We start from the raw sequence: 25,064 nt of genomic DNA, 5'->3' as shown, positions 1-25,064 counted from the left end.
TATTAGGGACACAAGGTGAAAACTCTCCATTTCACTATTAGGGACACAAGGTGAAAACTCTCCATTTCACTATTAGGGACACAAGGTGAAAACTCTCCATTTCACTATTAGGGACACAAGGTGAAAACTCTCCATTTCCCTATTAGGGACACAAGGTGAAAATTCTCCATTTCACTATTAGGGACACAAGGTGAAAACTCTCCATTTCCCTATTAGGGACACAAGGTGAAAACTCTCCATTTCACTATTAGGGACACAAGGTGAAAACTCTCCATTTCACTATTAGGGGCACAAGGTGAAAACTCTCCATTTCACTATTAGGGACACAAGGTGAAAACTCTCCATTTCACTATTAGGGACACTAGGTGAAAACTCTCCATTTCACTATTAGGGACACAAGGTGAAAACTCTCCATTTCACTATTAGGGACACTAGGTGAAAACGGTCCAGTTCAGGGTTAGGGGGCACTTATATAAAGAGTCGTTCTGCCAACTGATGGACTATCTTCCTGTTCTATCTCTGAGATACTAAAGCTTTACTAAATCATCAATCTATGATTGTAAATTGGTGTACAATTCAGTTTAAAACTGCAAGTAACCATAAATAAATCTATTACTTACTAAAATCCTAATTGTAAACTTGATCAAAATGATATCAAATCAAATGTATTTATAAAGCCCTTTGTACATCAGCTGATATCTCATAGTGCTGTACAGAAGCCCAGCCTAAAACCCCAAACAGCAAGCAATGCAGGTGTAGATGCACGGTGGCTAGGAAAAACTCCCTCGAAAGGCCAGAACCTAGGAAGAAACCTAGAGAGGAACCAGGCTATGAGGGGTGGCCAGTCCTCTTCTGGCTGTGCCGGGTGGAGATTATAACAGAACATGGCCATGATGATAGCCTACAAAAATTTAATAACATGGTCATGATTCAACTTTTAGATAACGTACAGATAACGTTCAGAGCACATTCAGAGAACATTCAGATAACGTTCAGAGCACATTCAGAGAACATTCAGAGAACGTTCAGATAACGTTCAGATAATGTTCAGATAACGTTCAGAGCATATTCAGAGAACATTCAGATAACGTTCAGATAACGTTCAGAGAACATTCAGAGAACGTTCAGGTAACGTTCAGAGAACATTCAGAGAACGTTCAGAGAACGTTCAGATAACGTTCAGAGAACATTTGTAGTATTGTTAAATGGTGTTTTGTTTAGGGAGTGAGAACCAACCTTCTGCCTCCCGTCCACCACTTCGACTGACGTCTCGATGTTTTCTATTTTATTAACGGTGTTCTGTGAGTCCAGGTCCTGCCAGTTCTGACAGTCTGAGACGCTGTCGCTACGCCCTTTACGATCCCTCCGACTCCTACAAAACACAAAACACAACAACATCTTTCACCACGGCCCGTAGGCACCCTATTCCCTATATAGTGCACTACTTTAGACCAGGGGTGGCACCCTATCCCCTATATAGTGCACTACTTTAGACCAGGGGTGGCACCCTATTCCCTATATAGTGCACTACTTTAGACCAGGGGTGGCACAATATTCCCTATATAGTGCACTACTTTAGACCAGGGGTGGCACCTTAATTCCCTAGATAGTGCACTACTCTTAGGGTTGATTGATTGATTGCTTGATTGACAGATCTTTTTTTTTAAAGGTAAAACAATTTGGAGAGTTTAAAACAATTTTTAAAAAAAGAAACCCCCAGAGGATAATGCAACGATAGATGCATTCCAATGTGGTCCTCGGTGTAGAACAGAACACGACGAACAGATAGCACACATTGGGGGAAACATACAGTGTTCCAGACATTTCTACACGTTTACTTGGTCATTCACCAGACTCTCTCATCCACATACAGTTAACATTACTACTGTTCTACTGGCTGATGTTACTACTGTTCTACTGGCTGATGTTCTACTGTTCTACTGGCTGATGTTACTACTGTTCTACTGGCTGATGTTACTACTTTTCTAATGGCTGATGTTCTACTGTCTAATGTTACTACTGTTCTACTGGCTGATGTTACTACTGTTATACTGGCTGATGTTACTACTGTTCTATTGGCTGATGTTCTACTGTTCTACTGGCTGATGTTACTACTGTTCTACTGTCTGATGTTACTACTGTTCTACTGGCTGATGTTATACTGGCTGATGTTACTACTGTTCTACTGGCTGTTGTTACTACTGTTCTACTGGCTGATGTTACTACTGTTCTACTGGCTGATGTTACTACTGTTCTACTGGCTGATGTTACTACTGTTCTACTTGCTGTTTTTACTACTGTTCTACTGTCTGATGTTACTACTGTTCTACTGGCTGATGTTACTAATGTTCTACTGGCTGATGTTCTACTGTTCTACTGGCTGATGTTACTACTGTTCTACTGGCTGTTGTTACTACTGTTCTACTGGCTGATGTTACTACTGTCCTACTGTCTGATGTTACTACTGTTCTACTGGCTGATGTTCTACTGTTCTACTGGCTGATGTTCTACTGTTCTACTGGCTGATGTTCTACTGTTCTACTGGCTGATGTTCTACTGTTCTACTGGCTGATGTTACTACTGTTCTATTGGCTGATGTTCTACTGTTCTACTGGCTGATGTTACTACTGTTCTACTGGCTGATGTTACTACTGTTCTATTGGCTGATGTTCTACTGTTCTACTGGCTGATGTTACTACTGTTCTACTGTCTGATGTTACTACTGTTCTACTGGCTAATGTTACTACTGTTCTACTGGCTGTTGTTACTACTGTTCTACTGGCTGATGTTACTACTGTTCTACTGGCTGATGTTACTACTGTTCTACTGGCTGATGTTACTACTGTTCTACTGGCTGATGTTAAAACTGTTCTACTTGCTGATGTTACTACTGTTCTACTGGCTGATGTTCTAATGGCTGATGTTACTACTGTTCTACTGTCTGATGTTACTACTGTTCTACTGTCTGATGTTACTACTGTTCTACTGTCTGATGTTACTACTGTTCTACTGGCTGATGTTACTACTGTTCTACTGGCTGATGTTATTACTGTTCTACTGGCTGATGTTCTACTGTTCTACTTGCTGTTTTTACTACTGTTCTACTGTCTGATGTTACTACTGTTCTACTGGCTGATGTTACTAATGTTCTACTGGCTGATGTTCTACTGTTCTACTGGCTGATGTTACTACTGTTCTACTGGCTGTTGTTACTACTGTTCTACTGGCTGATGTTACTACTGTCCTACTGTCTGATGTTACTACTGTTCTACTGGCTGATGTTCTACTGTTCTACTGGCTGATGTTCTACTGTTCTACTGGCTGATGTTCTACTGTTCTACTGGCTGATGTTCTACTGTTCTACTGGCTGATGTTACTACTGTTCTATTGGCTGATGTTCTACTGTTCTACTGGCTGATGTTACTACTGTTCTACTGGCTGATGTTACTACTGTTCTATTGGCTGATGTTCTACTGTTCTACTGGCTGATGTTACTACTGTTCTACTGTCTGATGTTACTACTGTTCTACTGGCTAATGTTACTACTGTTCTACTGGCTGTTGTTACTACTGTTCTACTGGCTGATGTTACTACTGTTCTACTGGCTGATGTTACTACTGTTCTACTGGCTGATGTTACTACTGTTCTACTGGCTGATGTTAAAACTGTTCTACTTGCTGATGTTACTACTGTTCTACTGGCTGATGTTCTAATGGCTGATGTTACTACTGTTCTACTGTCTGATGTTACTACTGTTCTACTGTCTGATGTTACTACTGTTCTACTGTCTGATGTTACTACTGTTCTACTGGCTGATGTTACTACTGTTCTACTGGCTGATGTTATTACTGTTCTACTGGCTGATGTTCTACTGTTCTACTGGCTGATGTTACTACTGTTCTACTGTCTGATGTTACTACTGTTCTACTGGCTGATGTTCTACTGTTCTACTGGCTGATGTTACTACTGTTCTACTGGCTGATGTTCTACTGGCTGATGTTACTACTGTTCTACTGGCTGATGTTCTACTGTTCTACTGGCTGATGTTCTACTGTTCTACTGGCTGATGTTATATACGTCTATATATCACCACGTCTACCTATCACCACGTCTATCTATCACCACATCTATCTAACACCACGTCTATCTATCACCACGTCTATCTATCACCACGTCTATCTATCACCACATCTATATATAACCACGTCTGTATATCACCACGTCTTTATATCACCACGTCTATCACCACGTCTATATATCACCATGTCTATATATCACCATGTCTATCTATCACCACGTCTATATATCACCACGTCTATCACCACGTCTATATATCACCACGTCTATATATCACCAGGTCTATATATCACCACGTCTATATATCACCACGTCTATATATCACCACATCTATATATCACCACGTCTATATATCACCACGTCTATATATCACAACGTCTATATATCACCGCGTCTATATATCACCGCGTCTAAATATCACCACGTCTATATATCACCATGTCTATATATCACCACGTCTAAATATCACCACGTCTATATATCAACACGTCTATATATCACCACGTCTATATATCACCACATCTATATATCACCACGTCTATATATCACCACGTCTATATATCACCGCGTCTATATATCACCGCGTCTATATATCACCACGTCTATCACCACGTCTATATATCACCACGTCTATCACCACGTCTATCACCACATCTATATATCACCACGTCTATATATCACCACGTCTCTATATCACCACGTCTATATATCACCACATCTATATATCACCACGTCTATATATCACCATGTCTATCACCACATCTATATTTCACCACGTCTATATGTCACCACATCAATATATCACCATGTCTATATATCACCACATCTATATATCACCACGTCTATATATCACCACGTCTATCACCACATTTATCACCACGTCTATATATAACCACGACTATCTATCACCACGTCTATCACCACATCTATATATCACCACATCTATATATCACCACGTCTATATATCACCACATCTATATATCACCACGTCTATATATCACCACGTCTATATATCACCACATCTATATATCACCACATCTATATATCACCACGTCTAACTATCACCACGTCTATATATCACCATATCTATATATCACCACATCTATATATCACCACGTCTAACTATCACCACGTCTATATATCACCACATCTATATATCACCACGTCTATATATCACCACATCTATATATCACCACGTCTATATATCACCACGTCTATATATCACCACGTCTATCTATAACCAGATGTATCTATCACCACGTCTATATATCACCACGTCTATCTATAACCACATCTATCTATCACCACATCTATATATATCACCACGTCTATATATCACCATGTTTATATATCACCACGTCTATATATCACCACGTCTATATATCACCACGTCTATCTATCACCACGTCTATATATCACCACGTCTATCTATAACCACATCTATCTATCACCACGTCTATATATATCACCACGTCTATATATCACCATGTCTATATATCACCACGTCTATATATCACCATGTCTATATATCACCACGTCTATATATCACCATGTCTATATATCACCACGTCTATATATCACCACGTCTATCTATCACTACGTCTATCTATCACCACATCTATCTATCACCACGTCTATATATATCACCACGTCTATATATCACCACGTCTATATATCACCACGTCTATCTATCACCACATCTATCTATCACCACGTCTATCTATCACCACGTCTATATATATCACCACGTCTATATATCACCATGTCTATCTATCACCACGTCTATCTATCACCACGTCTATATATCACCACGTCTATCTATCACCACGTCTATATATCACCACGTCTATATATCACCACGTCTATCTATCACCACGTCTATCTATCACCACGTCTATCTATCACCACGTCTATATATCATCACGTCTATCACCACATCTATATATCACCACATCTGTATATCACCACGTCTATATATCACCACGTCTATTACCACGTCTATATATCACCACGTCTATATATCACCACATCCATATATCACCACGTCTATCTATCACCACGTCTATATATCACCACGTCTATATATCACTACGTCTATCACCACGTCTATATATAACCACATCTATCTATCACCACATCCATATATCACCACGTCTATCTATCACCACGTCTATATATCACCACGTCTATCACCACGTCTATATATCACCACGTCTATATATAACCACATCTATATATTACCACATCTATCTATCACCACGTCTATATATCACCACGTCTATATATCACAACGTCTATATATCACCACGTCTATCTTTCACCACGTCTATCTATCACCACGTCTATATATCACCATGTCTATATATCACAACGTCTATATATCACCACGTCTATATATCACCACGTCTATATATCACCATGTCTATATATCACCAAATCTATATATCACCACATCTATATATCACCACGTCTATCACCACATCTATATATAACCACATCTATATATCACCACGTCTATATATCACCACGTCTATATATCACCACGTCTATATATCACCACATCTATATATCACCACATCTATATATCACCACATCTATATATCACCACGTCTAACTATCACCACGTCTATATATCACCATATCTATATATCACCACATCTATATATCACCACGTCTAACTATCACCACGTCTATATATCACCACATCTATATATCACCACGTCTATATATCACCACATCTATATATCACCACGTCTATATATAACCACGACTATCTATCACCACGTCTATCACCACATCTATATATCACCACATCTATATATCACCACGTCTATATATCACCACATCTATATATCACCACGTCTATATATCACCACGTCTATATATCACCACATCTATATATCACCACATCTATATATCACCACGTCTAACTATCACCACGTCTATATATCACCATATCTATATATCACCACATCTATATATCACCACGTCTAACTATCACCACGTCTATATATCACCACGTCTATATATCACCACGTCTATATATCACCACATCTATATATCACCACGTCTATATATCACCACGTCTATATATCACCACGTCTATCTATAACCAGATGTATCTATCACCACGTCTATCTATCACCATGTCTAACTATCACCACGTCTATCTATCACCACGTCTATCTATCACCACGTCTATATATCACCACGTCTATCTATCACCACGTCTATATATCACCACGTCTATCTATAACCACATCTATCTATCACCACATCTATATATATCACCACGTCTATATATCACCATGTCTATATATCACCACGTCTATATATCACCACGTCTATATATCACCACGTCTATCTATCACCACGTCTATATATCACCACGTCTATCTATAACCACATCTATCTATCACCACGTCTATATATATCACCACGTCTATATATCACCATGTCTATATATCACAACGTCTATATATCACCATGTCTATATATCACCACGTCTATATATCACCACGTCTATATATCACCACGTCTATCTATCACCACGTCTATCTATCACCACGTCTATCTATCACCACGTCTATATATATCATCACGTCTATATATCACCATGTCTATCTATCACCACGTCTATCTATCACCACGTCTATATATCACCACGTCTATCTATCACCACGTCTATATATCACCACGTCTATATATCACCACGTCTATCTATCACCACGTCTATCTATCACCACGTCTATCTATCACCACGTCAATCTATCACCACGTCTATATATCATCACGTCTATCACCACATCTATATATCACCACATCTGTATATCACCACGTCTATATATCACCACGTCTATTACCACGTCTATATATCACCACGTCTATATATCACCACATCCATATATCACCACGTCTATCTATCACCACGTCTATATATCACCACGTCTATATATCACTACGTCTATCACCACGTCTATATATAACCACATCTATCTATCACCACATCCATATATCACCACGTCTATCTATCACCACGTCTATATATCACCACGTCTATCACCACGTCTATATATCACCACGTCTATATATAACCACATCTATATATTACCACATCTATCTATCACCACGTCTATATATCACCACGTCTATATATCACAACGTCTATATATCACCACGTCTATATATCACCACGTCTATCTATCACAACGTCTATCTATCACCACGTCTATCTTTCACCACGTCTATCTATCACCACGTCTATATATCACCACGTCTATATATCACAACGTCTATATATCACCACGTCTATATATCACCACGTCTATATATCACCATGTCTATATATCACCAAATCTATATATCACCACATCTATATATCACCACGTCTATCACCACATCTATATATAACCACATCTATATATCACCACGTCTATATATCACCACGTCTATATATCACCACGTCTATATATCACCACATCTATATATCACCATGTCTATATATCACCACGTCTATATATCACCACATCTATATATCACCATGTCTATATATCACCACGTCGATATGTCACCACGTCTATATACCACCACGTCTATCACCACGTCTATATATCACCACATCTATATATCACCACATCTATATCACCACATCTATATATCACCACGTCTAACTATCACCACGCCTATATATCACCATATCTATATATCACCACATCTATATATCACCACGTCTAACTATCACCACGTCTATATATCACCACATCTATATATCACCACGTCTATATATCACCACATCTATATATCACCACGTCTATATATAACCACGACTATCTATCACCACGTCTATCACCACATCTATATATCACCACATCTATATATCACCACGTCTATATATCACCACATCTATATATCACCACGTCTATATATCACCACGTCTATATATCACCACATCTATATATCACCACATCTATATATCACCACGTCTAACTATCACCACGTCTATATATCACCATATCTATATATCACCACATCTATATATCACCACGTCTAACTATCACCACGTCTATATATCACCACGTCTATATATCACAACGTCTATATATCACCACGTCTATATATCACCACGTCTATATATCACCATGTCTATATATCACCAAATCTATATATCACCACATCTATATATCACCACGTCTATCACCACATCTATATATAACCACATCTATATATCACCACGTCTATATATCACCACGTCTATATATCACCACGTCTATATATCACCACATCTATATATCACCATGTCTATATATCACCACGTCTATATATCACCACATCTATATATCACCATGTCTATATATCACCACGTCGATATGTCACCACGTCTATATACCACCACGTCTATCACCACGTCTATATATCACCACATCTATATATCACCACATCTATATCACCACATCTATATATCACCACGTCTAACTATCACCACGTCTATATATCACCATATCTATATATCACCACATCTATATATCACCACGTCTAACTATCACCACGTCTATATATCACCACATCTATATATCACCACGTCTATATATCACCACATCTATATATCACCACGTCTATATATAACCACGACTATCTATCACCACGTCTATCACCACATCTATATATCACCACATCTATATATCACCACGTCTATATATCACCACATCTATATATCACCACGTCTATATATCACCACGCCTATATATCACCACATCTATATATCACCACATCTATATATCACCACGCCTAACTATCACCACGCCTATATATCACCATATCTATATATCACCACATCTATATATCACCACGCCTAACTATCACCACGTCTATATATCACCACGTCTATATATCACCACGTCTATATATCACCACATCTATATATCACCACGTCTATATATCACCACGCCTATATATCACCACATCTATCTATAACCAGATGTATCTATCACCACGTCTATCTATCACCATGTCTAACTATCACCACGTCTATCTATCACCACGTCTATCTATCACCACGTCTATATATCACCACGTCTATCTATCACCACGCCTATATATCACCACGTCTATCTATAACCACATCTATCTATCACCACATCTATATATATCACCACGTCTATATATCACCATGTCTATATATCACCACGCCTATATATCACCACGCCTATATATCACCACGCCTATCTATAACCACATCTATCTATCACCACGTCTATATATATCACCACGTCTATATATCACCATGTCTATATATCACAACGTCTATATATCACCATGTCTATATATCACCACGCCTATATATCACCATGTCTATATATCACCACGTCTATATATCACCACGTCTATCTATCACTACGTCTATCTATCACCACATCTATCTATCACCACGCCTATATATATCACCACGCCTATATATCACCACGTCTATATATCACCACGTCTATATATCACCACGTCTATCTATCACCACGCCTATATATATCATCACGCCTATATATCACCATGTCTATCTATCACCACGTCTATCTATCACCACGCCTATATATCACCACGCCTATCTATCACCACGCCTATATATCACCACGCCTATATATCACCACGTCTATCTATCACCACGTCTATCTATCACCACGTCTATCTATCACCACGCCTATATATCATCACGTCTATCACCACATCTATATATCACCACATCTGTATATCACCACGCCTATATATCACCACGTCTATTACCACGCCTATATATCACCACGTCTATATATCACCACATCCATATATCACCACGCCTATCTATCACCACGTCTATATATCACCACGCCTATATATCACTACGCCTATCACCACGTCTATATATAACCACATCTATCTATCACCACATCCATATATCACCACGTCTATCTATCACCACGTCTATATATCACCACGTCTATCACCACGTCTATATATCACCACGTCTATATATAACCACATCTATATATTACCACATCTATCTATCACCACGTCTATATATCACCACGTCTATATATCACCACGTCTATATATCACCACGTCTATCTATCACAACGTCTATCTATCACCACGTCTATCTTTCACCACGTCTATCTATCACCACGTCTATATATCACCACGTCTATATATCACAACGCCTATATATCACCACGCCTATATATCACCACGCCTATATATCACCACGTCTATATATCACCAAATCTATATATCACCACATCTATATATCACCACGTCTATCACCACATCTATATATAACCACATCTATATATCACCACGCCTATATATCACCACGTCTATATATCACCACGTCTATATATCACCACATCTATATATCACCATGTCTATATATCACCACGTCTATATATCACCACATCTATATATCACCATGTCTATATATCACCACGTCGATATGTCACCACGTCTATATACCACCACGTCTATCACCACGTCTATATATCACCACATCTATATATCACCACATCTATATATCACCACGTCTAACTATCACCACGTCTATATATCACCACATCTATATATCACCACGTCTATATATCACCACATCTATATATCACCACGTCTATATATAACCACGACTATCTATCACCACGCCTATCACCACATCTATATATCACCACATCTATATATCACCACGTCTATATATCACCACATCTATATATCACCACGTCTATATATCACCACGTCTATATATCACCACATCTATATATCACCACATCTATATATCACCACGTCTAACTATCACCACGTCTATATATCACCATATCTATATATCACCACATCTATATATCACCACGCCTAACTATCACCACGTCTATATATCACCACGTCTATATATCACCACGTCTATATATCACCACATCTATATATCACCACGTCTATATATCACCACGTCTATATATCACCAGGTCTATCTATAACCAGATGTATCTATCACCACGTCTATCTATCACCATGTCTAACTATCACCACGTCTATCTATCACCACGTCTATATATCACCACGTCTATCTATCACCACGTCTATATATCACCACGTCTATCTATAACCACATCTATCTATCACCACATCTATATATATCACCACGTCTATATATCACCATGTCTATATATCACCACGTCTATATATCACCACGTCTATATATCACCACGTCTATCTATCACCACGTCTATATATCACCACGTCTATCTATAACCACATCTATCTATCACCACGTCTATATATATCACCACGTCTATATATCACCATGTCTATATATCACAACGTCTATATATCACCATGTCTATATATCACCACGTCTATATATCACCATGTCTATATATCACCACGTCTATATATCACCACGTCTATCTATCACTACGTCTATCTATCACCACATCTATCTATCACCACGTCTATATATATCACCACGTCTATATATCACCACGTCTATATATCACCACGTCTATCTATCACCACGTCTATATATATCACCACGTCTATATATCACCATGTCTATCTATCACCACGTCTATCTATCACCACGTCTATATATCACCACGTCTATCTATCACCACGTCTATATATCACCACGTCTATATATCACCACGTCTATCTATCACCACGTCTATCTATCACCACGTCTATCTATCACCACGTCTATATATCATCACGTCTATCACCACATCTATATATCACCACATCTGTATATCACCACGTCTATATATCACCACGTCTATTACCACGTCTATATATCACCACGTCTATATATCACCACATCCATATATCACCACGTCTATCTATCACCACGTCTATATATCACCACGTCTATCACCACGTCTATATATAACCACGTCTATATATAACCACATCTATATATTACCACGTCTATCTATCACCACGTCTATATATCACCACGTCTATATATCACAACGTCTATATATCACCACGTCTATATATCACCACGTCTATCTATCACAACGTCTATCTATCACCACGTCTATCTTTCACCACGTCTATCTATCACCACGTCTATATATCACCACGTCTATATATCACAACGTCTATATATCACCACGTCTATATATCACCACGTCTATATATCACCACGTCTATATATCACCAAATCTATATATCACCACATCTATATATCACCACGTCTATCACCACATCTATATATAACCACATCTATATATCACCACGTCTATATATCACCACGTCTATATATCACCACGTCTATATATCACCACGTCTATATATCACCATGTCTATATATCACCACGCCTATATATCACCACATCTATATATCACCATGTCTATATATCACCACGTCGATATGTCACCACGTCTATATACCACCACGTCTATCACCACGTCTATATATCACCACATCTATATATCACCACATCTATATATCACCACATCTATATATCACCAAGTCTATATACCACCACGTCTATCACCACGTCGATATATCACCACGTCTATATATCACCACGTCTATCACCACATCTATATATCACCATGTCTATATGTCACCACGTCTATCTATCACCACGTCTATCCATCACCACGTCTATATATCACCACATCTATATACCACCACGTCTATATATCACCACGTCTATATTTCACCAAGTCTATATATCACCACGTCTATATATCACCACATCTATATATCACCATGTCTATATATCACCACGTCTATATATCACCACATCTATATATCACCATGTCTATATATCACCACGTCGATATGTCACCACGTCTATATACCACCACGTCTATCACCACGTCTATATATCACCACATCTATATATCACCACATCTATATATCACCACATCTATATATCACCAAGTCTATATACCACCACGTCTATCACCACGTCGATATATCACCACGTCTATATATCACCACGTCTATCACCACATCTATATATCACCATGTCTATATGTCACCACGTCTATCTATCACCACGTCTATCCATCACCACGTCTATATATCACCACATCTATATACCACCACGTCTATATATCACCACGTCTATATTTCACCAAGTCTATATATCACCACGTCTATATATAAACACGTCTATATATCACCACATCTATATATCACCACATCTATATACCACCACGTCTATATATCACCACGTCTATCTATCACCACGTCTATATATCACCACGTCTATCACCACGTCTATATATAACCATGTCTATATATCACCACGTCTATATATCACCACATCTATATATCACCACATCTATATATCACCATGTCTATCATCACGTCTACATATAACCACATCTATATATCACCACGTCTATACATCACCACGTCTATACATCACCACGTCTATATATCACCACGTCTATATATCACCACGTCTATATATCACCACGTCTATATATCACCACATCTATATATCACCAAGTCTATCTATCACCACGTCTATCTATTACCACGTCTATATATCACCACGTCTATCACCACATCTATATATCACCACATCTATATATCACCACGTCTATCTATCACCACGTCTATCTATCACCACGTCTATATATCACCACGTCTATCACCACATCTATATATAACCACATCTATATATCACCACGTCTATATATCACCACGTCTATCACCAAGTCTATATATCACCACATCTATATATCACCATGTCTATATATCACCATGTCTATATATCACCACGTCTATCTATCACCACGTCTATATATGACCACGTCTATATATCAATACATCTATATATCACCACGTCTATCACCACGTCTATATATCACCACATCTATATATCACCACGTCTATCACCACGTCTATATATCACCACATCTATATATCACCACATCTATATATCACCACGTCTATATATCACCACGTCTATATATCACCACGTCTATATATCACCACGTCTATCACCACGTTTATATATCATCATGTCTATCTATCACCACGTCTATATATCACCACGTCTATATATCACCACGTCTATATATCACCACGTCTATATATCACCACGTCTATCTATCACCACGTCTATCTATTAACACGTCTATATATCACCACGTCTATATATCACCACGTCTATCACCACATCTATATATCACCACATCTATATATCACCACGTCTATATATCACCACGTCTATATATCACCACATCTATCACCACGTCTATATATCACCACGTCTATATATCACCACGTCTATATATCACCACGTCTATATATCACCACGTCTATCACCACATCTATATATCACCACGTCTATCTATCACCACGTCTATATATCACCACGTCGATATGTCACCACGTCTATCACCACATCTATATATCACCACGTCTATATATCACCACGTCTATATATCACCACGTCTATATATCACCACATCTATATATCACCAATTCTATATATCACCACGTCTATCACCACGTCGATATATCACCACTTCTATTCCAATGGGCTCTGCTCACATCCCTCTTGTTGGCAGAGAGAAAGTAAAGCTGAGTGTGTGTGGGTCTCTCTCTCTATAAATCCCCCCCTTTCTCTAAACCCCCCTCTCTCTCTCTCTCTCTCTCTCTCTCTCTCTCTCTCTCTCTCTCTCTCTCTCTCTCTCTCTCTCTCTCTCTCTCTCTCTCTCTCTCTCTCTCTCTCTCTCTCTCTCTCTCTCTCTCTCTCTCTCTCTCTCTCTCTCTCTCTCTCTCTCTCTCTCTCTCTCACACACAAACACACACACACACACACACACAAACACACACACACACAAACACACACAAACACACACACACACACGCACACACACGCACACACACACACACACACACACACACACACACACACACACACACACACACACACACACACACACACACACACACAGAGAAACAGTCACAACAGAATGGATTTTGTGTAATTATTTCATATGTAATTCTCTCAGGCTGGGTTGTGTGTAATTCTCTCAGGCTGGGTTGTGTGTAATTCTCTCAGGCTGGGTTGTGTGTAATTCTCTCAGGCTGGGTTGTGTGTAGTTCTCTCAGGCTGGGTTGTGTGTAATTCTCTCAGGCTGGGTTGTGTGTAGTTCTCTCAGGCTGGGTTGTGTGTAATTCTCTCAGGCTGGGTTGTGTGTAATTCTCTCAGTCTGGGTCGTGTGTAGTTCTCTCAGGCTGGGTTGTGTGTAATTCTCTCAGGCTGGGTTGTGTGTAGTTCTCTCAGGCTGGGTTGTGTGTAGTTGTCTCTGGCTGGGTTGTGTGTAGTTCTCTCAGGCTGGGTGGTGTGTAATTCTCTCAGGCTGGGTTGTGTGTAGTTCTCTCAGGCTTGGTGGTGTGTAATTCTCTCAGGCTGGGTTGTGTGTAGTTCTCTCAGGCTGGGTTGTGTGTAATTCTCTCAGGCTGGGTTGTGTGTAGTTCTCTCAGGCTGGGTGGTGTGTAATTCTCTCAGGCTGGGTTGTGTGTAGTTCTCTCAGGCTTGGTGGTGTGTAATTCTCTCAGGCTGGGTTGTGTGTAGTTCTCTCAGGCTGGGTTGTGTGTAGTTCTCTCAGGCTGGGTGGTGTGTAATTCTCTCAGGCTGGGTTGTATGTAATTCTCTCAGTCTGGGTTGTGTGTAATTCTCTCAGGCTGGGTTGTGTGTAATTCTCTCAGGCTGGGTTGTGTGTAGTTCTCTCAGTCTGGGTTGTGTGTAGTTCTCTCAGGCTGGGTTGTGTGTAGTTCTCTCAGGCTGGGTTGTGTGTAATTCTCTCAGGCTGGGTTGTGTGTAATTCTCTCAGGCTGGGTTGTGTGTATTTCTCTCAGGCTGGGTTGTGTGTAATTCTCTCAGGCTGGGTTGTGTGTAGTTCTCTCAGGCTGGGTTGTGTGTAGTTCTCTCAGGCTGGGTTGTGTGTAATTCTCTCAGGCTGGGTTGTGTGTAATTCTCTCAGGCTGGGTTGTGTGTAGTTCTCTCAGGCTGGGTTGTGTGTAGTTCTCTCAGGCTGGGTTGTGTGTAGTTCTCTCAGGCTGGGTGGTGTGTAATTCTCTCAGGCTGGGTTGTGTGTAGTTCTCTCAGGCTTGGTGGTGTGTAATTCTCTCAGGCTGGGTGGTGTGTAATTCTCTCAGGCTGGGTTGTATGTAATTCTCTCAGTCTGGGTTGTGTGTAATTCTCTCAGGCTGGGTTGTGTGTAATTCTCTCAGGCTGGGTTGTGTGTAGTTCTCTCAGGCTGGGTTGTGTGTAATTCTCTCAGGCTGGGTTGTGTGTAGTTCTCTCAGGCTGGGTTGTGTGTAATTCTCTCAGGCTGGGTTGTGTGTAGTTCTCTCAGGCTGGGTTGTGTGTAATTCTCTCAGGCTGGGTTGTGTGTAGTTCTCTCAGGCTGGGTTGTGTGTAATTCTCTCAGGCTGGGTTGTGTGTAATTCTCTCAGGCTGGGTTGTGTGTAGTTCTCTCAGGCTGGGTTGTGTGTAATTCTCTCAGGCTGGGTTGTGTGTAATTCTCTCAGGCTGGGTTGTGTGTAATTCTCTCAGGCTGGGTTGTGTGTAATTCTCTCAGGCTGGGTTGTGTGTAATTCTCTCAGGCTGGGTCGTGTGTAATTCTCTCAGGCTGGGTTGTGTGTAGTTCTCTCAGGCTGGGTTGTGTGTAGTTCTCTCAGGCTGGGTTGTGTGTAGTTCTCTCAGGCTGGGTTGTGTGTACTGTATATATGTATATTTACATGCTGTTGAGACCACAGGGGCTCCATCTCCTCCACTGCCAGGTGATGTTGGGGGCGGGACGTCCGTACCCTGTACAGGTGAGGGTCTGGCTGCTGCCACGGCCATATGGGCTAGATGGTGCCGCTATTTCCTTCTCATGGATCTGAGGGGGAACTGAGGGGGGGGGGTAAATCGGGGAGGAACGGGAAGGTAGAGTAACAAGGGAAACTCTAATCAGAGTATCAGACTTCAAATACATACAGTATCAGTCAAAAGTTTGGACACACCTTCTCATACAACAGTTTTTCTACATTGTAGAATAATAGTGAAGACATCAACATGATTAAATAACACATATGGAAACATGTAGTAACCAAAAAAGTGTTAAACAAATCAAAATATATTTATAAGTAGCCACCCTTTGCCTTGATGACAGCTTTGCACACTCTTGGAAAACCCCTTGAATGAGTCGGTGTGTCCAAACTTTTGACTCATACTGTACATCTAACATTTACAAATACCTGATTCATCTGTACTGGCAAAATAAATCACACTCAGTTCAACTACACCGCTGAGAGTGTATGTGTGTTCAATTACACCACTGAGAGTGTTCAACTACGCCGCTGAGAGTGTTCAACTACGCCGCCACACTACGCCGCTGAGAGTGTTCAACTACGCCGCTGAGAGTGTTCAACTACACCACTGAGAATGATGGTGATGGGTGTGATGGTTATGTTGATGAGTGTGATGGTTATGGTGATGGTTACCGTTGACGATGAGTGTGATGTTATGGTGATAGTTACCGTTGATGATGAGAATGATGGCTGTGGTGATGATTACTGTTGACAATGAGTGTGATGGTTATGGTGATGGTTACCGTTGACGATGAGTGTGATGGTTATGGTGATAGTTACCGTTGACGATGAGTGTGATGTTATGGTGATAGTTACCGTTGACGATGAGTGTGATGGTGATTCTCCTCTCCAGCAAGGCCACGGTGTTCTTGAGGAGGACGGTGTAGTTCCCAGCATCCTCAGGGTGAACGTCTTTGATCTCTAAGTTATAGTGCTGATGGAGACGCATCCTGTTGAACTCTGGACGACGGCTGATCAACTTATCACCTTTATACCTGAGAGAACATCCAAACAAAAAGGAATACAAAGTTTAACTTTATTTCAAAAAATGTTGTAGCAAACAAGTATTATTAAATACATACACCAGTAACAGGGTACACTTTGGGACTTGTCAGATCGATATCAGCAAGGTAAAATAGCTAACTGCAGCAAAATAGCTTGCTAGCTGATTGGCTAAACACAGAATGTCAGCAACAAACCTAGTTTTGAAAAATGAATGTAGAGGGCTTCCTCACAACAAACCTAGATCTGAAAGAGGAATTTAGAGGTCTTCCTCACAACAAACCTAGATCTGAAAGAGGAATTTAGAGGGCTTCCTCACAACAAACCAAGTTCTGAAAGAGGAATTAAGAGGGTGTCCTAGCAACAAACCTAGATCTGAAAGAGGAATTTAGAGGGCTTCCTCACAACAAACCTAGATCTGAAAGAGGAATTTAGAGGTCTTCCTCACAACAAACCAAGTTCTGAAAGAGGAATTAAGAGGGTGTCCTAGCAACAAACCTAGTTCTGAAAGAGGAATTAAGAGGGTGTCCTAGCAACAAACCTAGTTCTGAAAGAGGAATTAAGAGGGTGTCCTAGCAACAAACCTAGTTCTGAAAGAGGAATTAAGAGGGTGTCCTAGCAACAAACCTAGTTCTGAAAGAGGAATTAAGAGGGTGTCCTAGCAACAAACCAAGTTCTGAAAGAGGAATTAAGAGGGTGTCCTAGCAACAAACCTAGTTCTGAAAGAGGAATTAAGAGGGTGTCCTAGCAACAAACCTAGTTCTGAAAGAGGAATTAAGAGGGTGTCCTAGCAACAAACCTAGTTCTGAAAGAGGAATTAAGAGGGTGTCCTAGCAACAAACCTAGTTCTGAAAGAGGAATTAAGAGGGTGTCCTAGCAACAAACCTAGTTCTGAAAGAGGAATTAAGAGGGTGTCCTAGCAACAAACCTAGTTCTGAAAGAGGAATTAAGAGGGTGTCCTAGCAACAAACCTAGTTCTGAAAGAGGATTTAAGAGGGTGTCCTAGCAACAAACCAAGTTCTGAAAGAGGAATTAAGAGGGTGTCCTAGCAACAAACCTAGTTCTGAAAGAGGAATTAAGAGGGTGTCCTAGCAACAAACCTAGTTCTGAAAGAGGAATTAAGAGGGTGTCCTAGCAACAAACCAAGTTCTGAAAGAGGAATTAAGAGGGTGTCCTAGCAACAAACCTAGTTCTGAAAGAGGAATTAAGAGGGTGTCCTAGCAACTAACCTAGTTCAACATTATGACGATTAATGTTCCATATCAGATAGTTAATGTTCTATATAGTTAATGTTCCATATCAGATAGTTAATGTTCCATATAGTCAATGTTCCATAGCAGATAGTTAATGTTCCATGACAGATAGTTAATGTTCCATGGCAGATAGTTAATGTTCCATATAGTTAATGTTCCATAGCAGATAGTTAATGCTCCATGGCAGATAGTTTACATTTACATTTAAGTCATTTAGCAGACGCTCTTATCCAGAGCGACTTACAAATTGGTGAATTCACCTTCTGACATCCAGTGGAACAGCCACTTTACAATAGTGCATCTAAATCATTTAAGGGGGGGGGGGGTGAGAAGGATTACTTTATCCTATCCTAGGTATTCCTTGAAGAGGTGGGGTTTCAGGTGTCTCCGGAAGGTGGTGATTGACTAGTTAATGTTCCATATCAGATAGTTAATGTTCCATATAGTTAATGTTCCATGGCAGATGGTTAATGTTGAATGGCAGATAGTTAATGTTCCATGGCAGATAGTTAATGTTCCATGACAGATAGTTAATGTTCAGTGGCAGATAGTAAATGTTCCATATAGTTAATGTTCCATATCAGATAGTTAATGTTCCAGATAGTTAATGTTCCATATAGTTAATGTTCCATATAGTTAATGTTCCATGGCAGATAGTTAATGTTGAATGGCAGATAGTTAATATTCCATGGCAGATAGTTAATGTTGAATGGCAGATAGTTAATGGTCCATATAGTTAATGATCCATATCAGATAGTTAATGTTCCATATAGTTAATATTCCATATCAGATAGTTAATGTTCCATATAGTTAATGTTCCATATAGTTAATGTTGAATGGCAGATAGTTAATGTTGAATGGCAGATAGTTAATGTTCCATGGCGGATAGTTAATGTTCCATATAGTTAATGTTCCATGGCAGATAGTTAATGTTCCAAATAGTTAATGTTCCATATCAGATAGTTAATGTTCCATATAGTTAATGTTCCATATCAGATAGTTAATGTTCCATATAGTTTATGTTCCATATAGTTAATGTTCCATATCAGATAGTTAATGTTCCATATCAGATAGTTAATGCTCCATATAGTTAATGTTCCATATAGTTAATGTTCCATATAGTTAATGTTCCATATCAGATAGTTAATGTTCCATGTCAGATAGTTAATGTTCCATATAGTTAATGTTCCATATCAGATAGTTAATGTTGAATGACAGATAGTTAATGTTCCATAGCAGATAGTTAATATTCCATATAGTTAATGTTCCATGGCAGATAGTTAATGTTCCAGATCAGATAGTTAATGTTCCATATAGTTAATGTTCCATGGCAGATCGTCAATGTTCCATATAGTTAATGTTCCATATCAGATAGTTAATGTTCCATATCATATAGTTAATGTTCCATGGCAGATAGTTAATGTTCCATATAGTTAATGTTCCATGGCAGATAGTCAATGTTGAATGGCAGATAGTTAATGTTCCATGGCAGATAGTTAATGTTCCATATAGTTAATGTTCCATGGCAGATAGTTAATGTTCCATATAGTTAATGTTCCATGGCAGGTAGTCAATGTTGAATGGCAGATAGTTAATGTTCCGTGGCAGATAGTTAATGTTCCATATAGTTAATGTTCCATGTCAGATAGTTAATGTTCCATATCAGATAGTTAATGTTCCAAATAGTTAATGTTCCAAATAGTTAATGTTCCATATCAGATAGTTAATGTTCCAAATAGTTAATGTTCCATGGCAGATAGTTAATGTTCCATATCAGATAGTTAATGTTCCATGTCAGATAGTTAATGTTCCATATAGTTAATGTTCCATATCAGATAGTTAATGTTCCATATAGTTAATGTTCCATATCAGATAGTTAATGTTCCATATAGTAAATGTTCCATATCAGATTGTTAATGTTCCATATAGTTAATGTTCCATATCAGATAGTTAATGTTCCATATAGTTAATGTTCCATACAGTTAATGTTCCATATAGTTAATGTTCCATATAATTAATGTTCCATAGCAGATAGTTAATGTTGAATGGCAGATAGTTAATGTTTCATGGCAGATAGTTAATGTTACATGTTAGATAGTTAATGTTCCATATAGTTAATGTTCCATGTCAGATAGTTAATGTTCCATATAGTTAATGTTCCATATCAGATAGTTAATGTTCCATATAGTTAATGTTCCATATCAGATAGTTAATGTTCCATATAGTAAATGTTCCATATCAGATTGTTAATGTTCCATATAGTTAATGTTCCATATCAGATAGTTAATGTTCCATATAGTTAATGTTCCATACAGTTAATGTTCCATATAGTTAATGTTCCATATAATTAATGTTCCATAGCAGATAGTTAATGTTTCATGGCAGATAGTTAATGTTACATGTTAGATAGTTAATGTTCCACATAGTTAATGTTCCATGTCAGACAGTTAATGTTCCATATCAGATAGTTAATGTTCCATGTCAGATAGTTAATGTTCCATATAGTTAATGTTCCATGTCAGATAGTTAATGTTCCATGGCAGATAGTTAATGTTCCATATCAGAGAGTTAATGTTCCATATCAGATAGTTAATGTTCCAAATAGTTAATGTTCCATATCAGATAGTTAATGTTCCATATCAGAGAGTTAATGTTCCATGGCAGATAGTTAATGTTCCAAATAGTTAATGTTCCATATCATATAGTTAATGTTCCATATCAGATAGTTAATGTTCCATGGCAGATAGTTAATGTTCCATGGCAGATAGTTAATGTTCCATATAGTTAATGTTCCATATCAGATAGTTAATGTTCCAAATAGTTAATGTTCCATATCAGATAGTTAATGTTCCATATAGTTAATGTTCCATACAGTTAATGTTCCATATAGTTAATGTTCTATAGCAGATAGTTAATGTTGAATGGCAGATAGTTAATGTTTCATGGCAGAGAGTTAATGTTACATGTTAGATAGTTAATGTTCCATATAGTTAATGTTCTATGTCAGATAGTTAATGTTCCATATCAGATAGTTAATGTTCCATGTCAGATAGTTAATGTTCCATATCAGATAGATAATGTTCCATGTCAGATGGTTAATGTTCCATATAGTTAATGTTCCATATAGTTAATGTTCCATGTCAGATAGTTAATGTTCCATGGCAGATAGTTAATGTTCCATATCAGAGAGTTAATGTTCCATATCAGATAGTTAATGTTCCAAATAGTTAATGTTCCATATCAGATAGTTAATGTTACATTTCAGAGAGTTAATGTTCCATGGCAGATAGTTAATGTTCCAAATAGTTAATGTTCCATATCATATAGTTAATGTTCCATATCAGATAGTTAATGTTCCATTGCAGATAGTTAATGTTCCATGGCAGATAGTTAATGTTCCATGGCAGATAGTTAATGTTCCATATAGTTAATGTTCCATATCAGATAGTTAATGTTCCAAATAGTTAATGTTCCATATCAGATAGTTAATGTTCCATATAGTTAATGTTCCATATAAGATAGTTAATGTTCCATGTCAGATAGTTAATGTTCCATATCAGATAGTTAATGTTCCATATAGTTAATGTTCCATATAAGATAGTTAATGTTCCATGTCAGATAGTTAATGTTCCATATCAGATAGTTAATGTTCCATATAGTTTATGTTCCATATAGTTAATGTTCCATATAGTTAATGTTCCATATAGTTAATGTTCCATATCAGATAGTTAATGTTCCATATCAGATAGTTAATGCTCCATATAGTTAATGTTCCATATAGTTAATGTTCCATATCAGATAGTTAATGTTCCAAATAGTTAATGTTCCATATCAGATAGTTAATGTTCCTTATAGTTAATGTTCCATGGCAAATAGTGAATGTTCCATGGCAGATAGTTAATGTTCCATGGCAGATAGTTAATGTTCCATATAGTTAATGTTCCATATCAGATAGTTAATGTTCCAGATAGTTAATGTTCCGTGGCAGATAGTTAATGTTGAATGACAGAATGACAGATAGTTAATGTTCCATAGCAGATAGTTAATATTCCATATAGTTAATGTTCCATGTAAGATAGTTAATGTTCCATGTCAGATAGTTAATGTTCCATATCAGATAGTTAATGTTCCATATCAGATAGTTAATGCTCCATATAGTTAATGTTCCATATAGTTAATGTTCCATATCAGATAGTTAATGTTCCATGTCAGATAGTTAATGTTCCATATAGTTCATGTTCCATATCAGATAGTTAATGTTCCATATCAGATAGTTAATGCTCCATATAGTTAATGTTCCATATAGTTAATGTTCCATATCAGATAGTTAATGTTCCATGGCAGATAGTTAATGTTCCAGATCAGATAGTTAATGTTCCATATAGTTAATGTTCCATATAGTTAATGTTCCATATCAGATAGTTAATGCTCCATATAGTTAATGTTCCATATAGTTAATGTTCCATATCAGATAGTTAATGTTCCATGTCAGATAGTTAATGTTCCATATAGTTAATGTTCCATATCAGATAGTTAATGTTCCATATCAGATAGTTAATGCTCCATATAGTTAATGTTCCATATAGTTAATGTTCCATATCAGATAGTTAATGTTCCATGGCAGATAGTTAATGTTCCAGATCAGATAGTTAATGTTCCATATAGTTAATGTTCCATATAGTTAATGTTCCATATCAGATAGTTAATGTTCCATATCAGATAGTTAATGCTCCATATAGTTAATGTTCCATATAGTTAATGTTCCATATCAGATAGTTAATGTTCCAAATAGTTAATGTTCCATATCAGATAGTTAATGTTCCTTATAGTTAATGTTCCATGGCAAATAGTGAATGTTCCATGGCAGATAGTTAATGTTCCATGGCAGATAG

At 38.1% G+C, this 25,064-nt stretch overlaps 1 protein-coding gene across 1 annotated transcript in view; it reads right to left on the bottom strand.

Annotated features, from left to right (window-relative positions):
• The window catches only part of LOC135545412 (vascular endothelial growth factor receptor 3-like), a 272,156-nt gene that overhangs the window by 68,282 nt on the left and 178,810 nt on the right, over window positions 1–25,064 (bottom strand). The window contains exons 9-11 of the mRNA XM_064973018.1: window positions 18,734–18,912; window positions 17,804–17,957; window positions 1,237–1,372 (exon numbers count right to left, since the gene is read on the bottom strand). Of these exons, the coding sequence (XP_064829090.1) occupies window positions 1,237–1,372; window positions 17,804–17,957; window positions 18,734–18,912 (469 nt within the window). The remainder of the gene's footprint in view (window positions 1–1,236; window positions 1,373–17,803; window positions 17,958–18,733; window positions 18,913–25,064) is intronic.

Source organism: Oncorhynchus masou, chromosome 9, assembly GCF_036934945.1.
Source record: "Oncorhynchus masou masou isolate Uvic2021 chromosome 9, UVic_Omas_1.1, whole genome shotgun sequence".
Taxonomy (NCBI): domain Eukaryota; kingdom Metazoa; phylum Chordata; class Actinopteri; order Salmoniformes; family Salmonidae; genus Oncorhynchus; species Oncorhynchus masou.
This window is presented reverse-complemented; position numbering and strand designations above follow the sequence as displayed.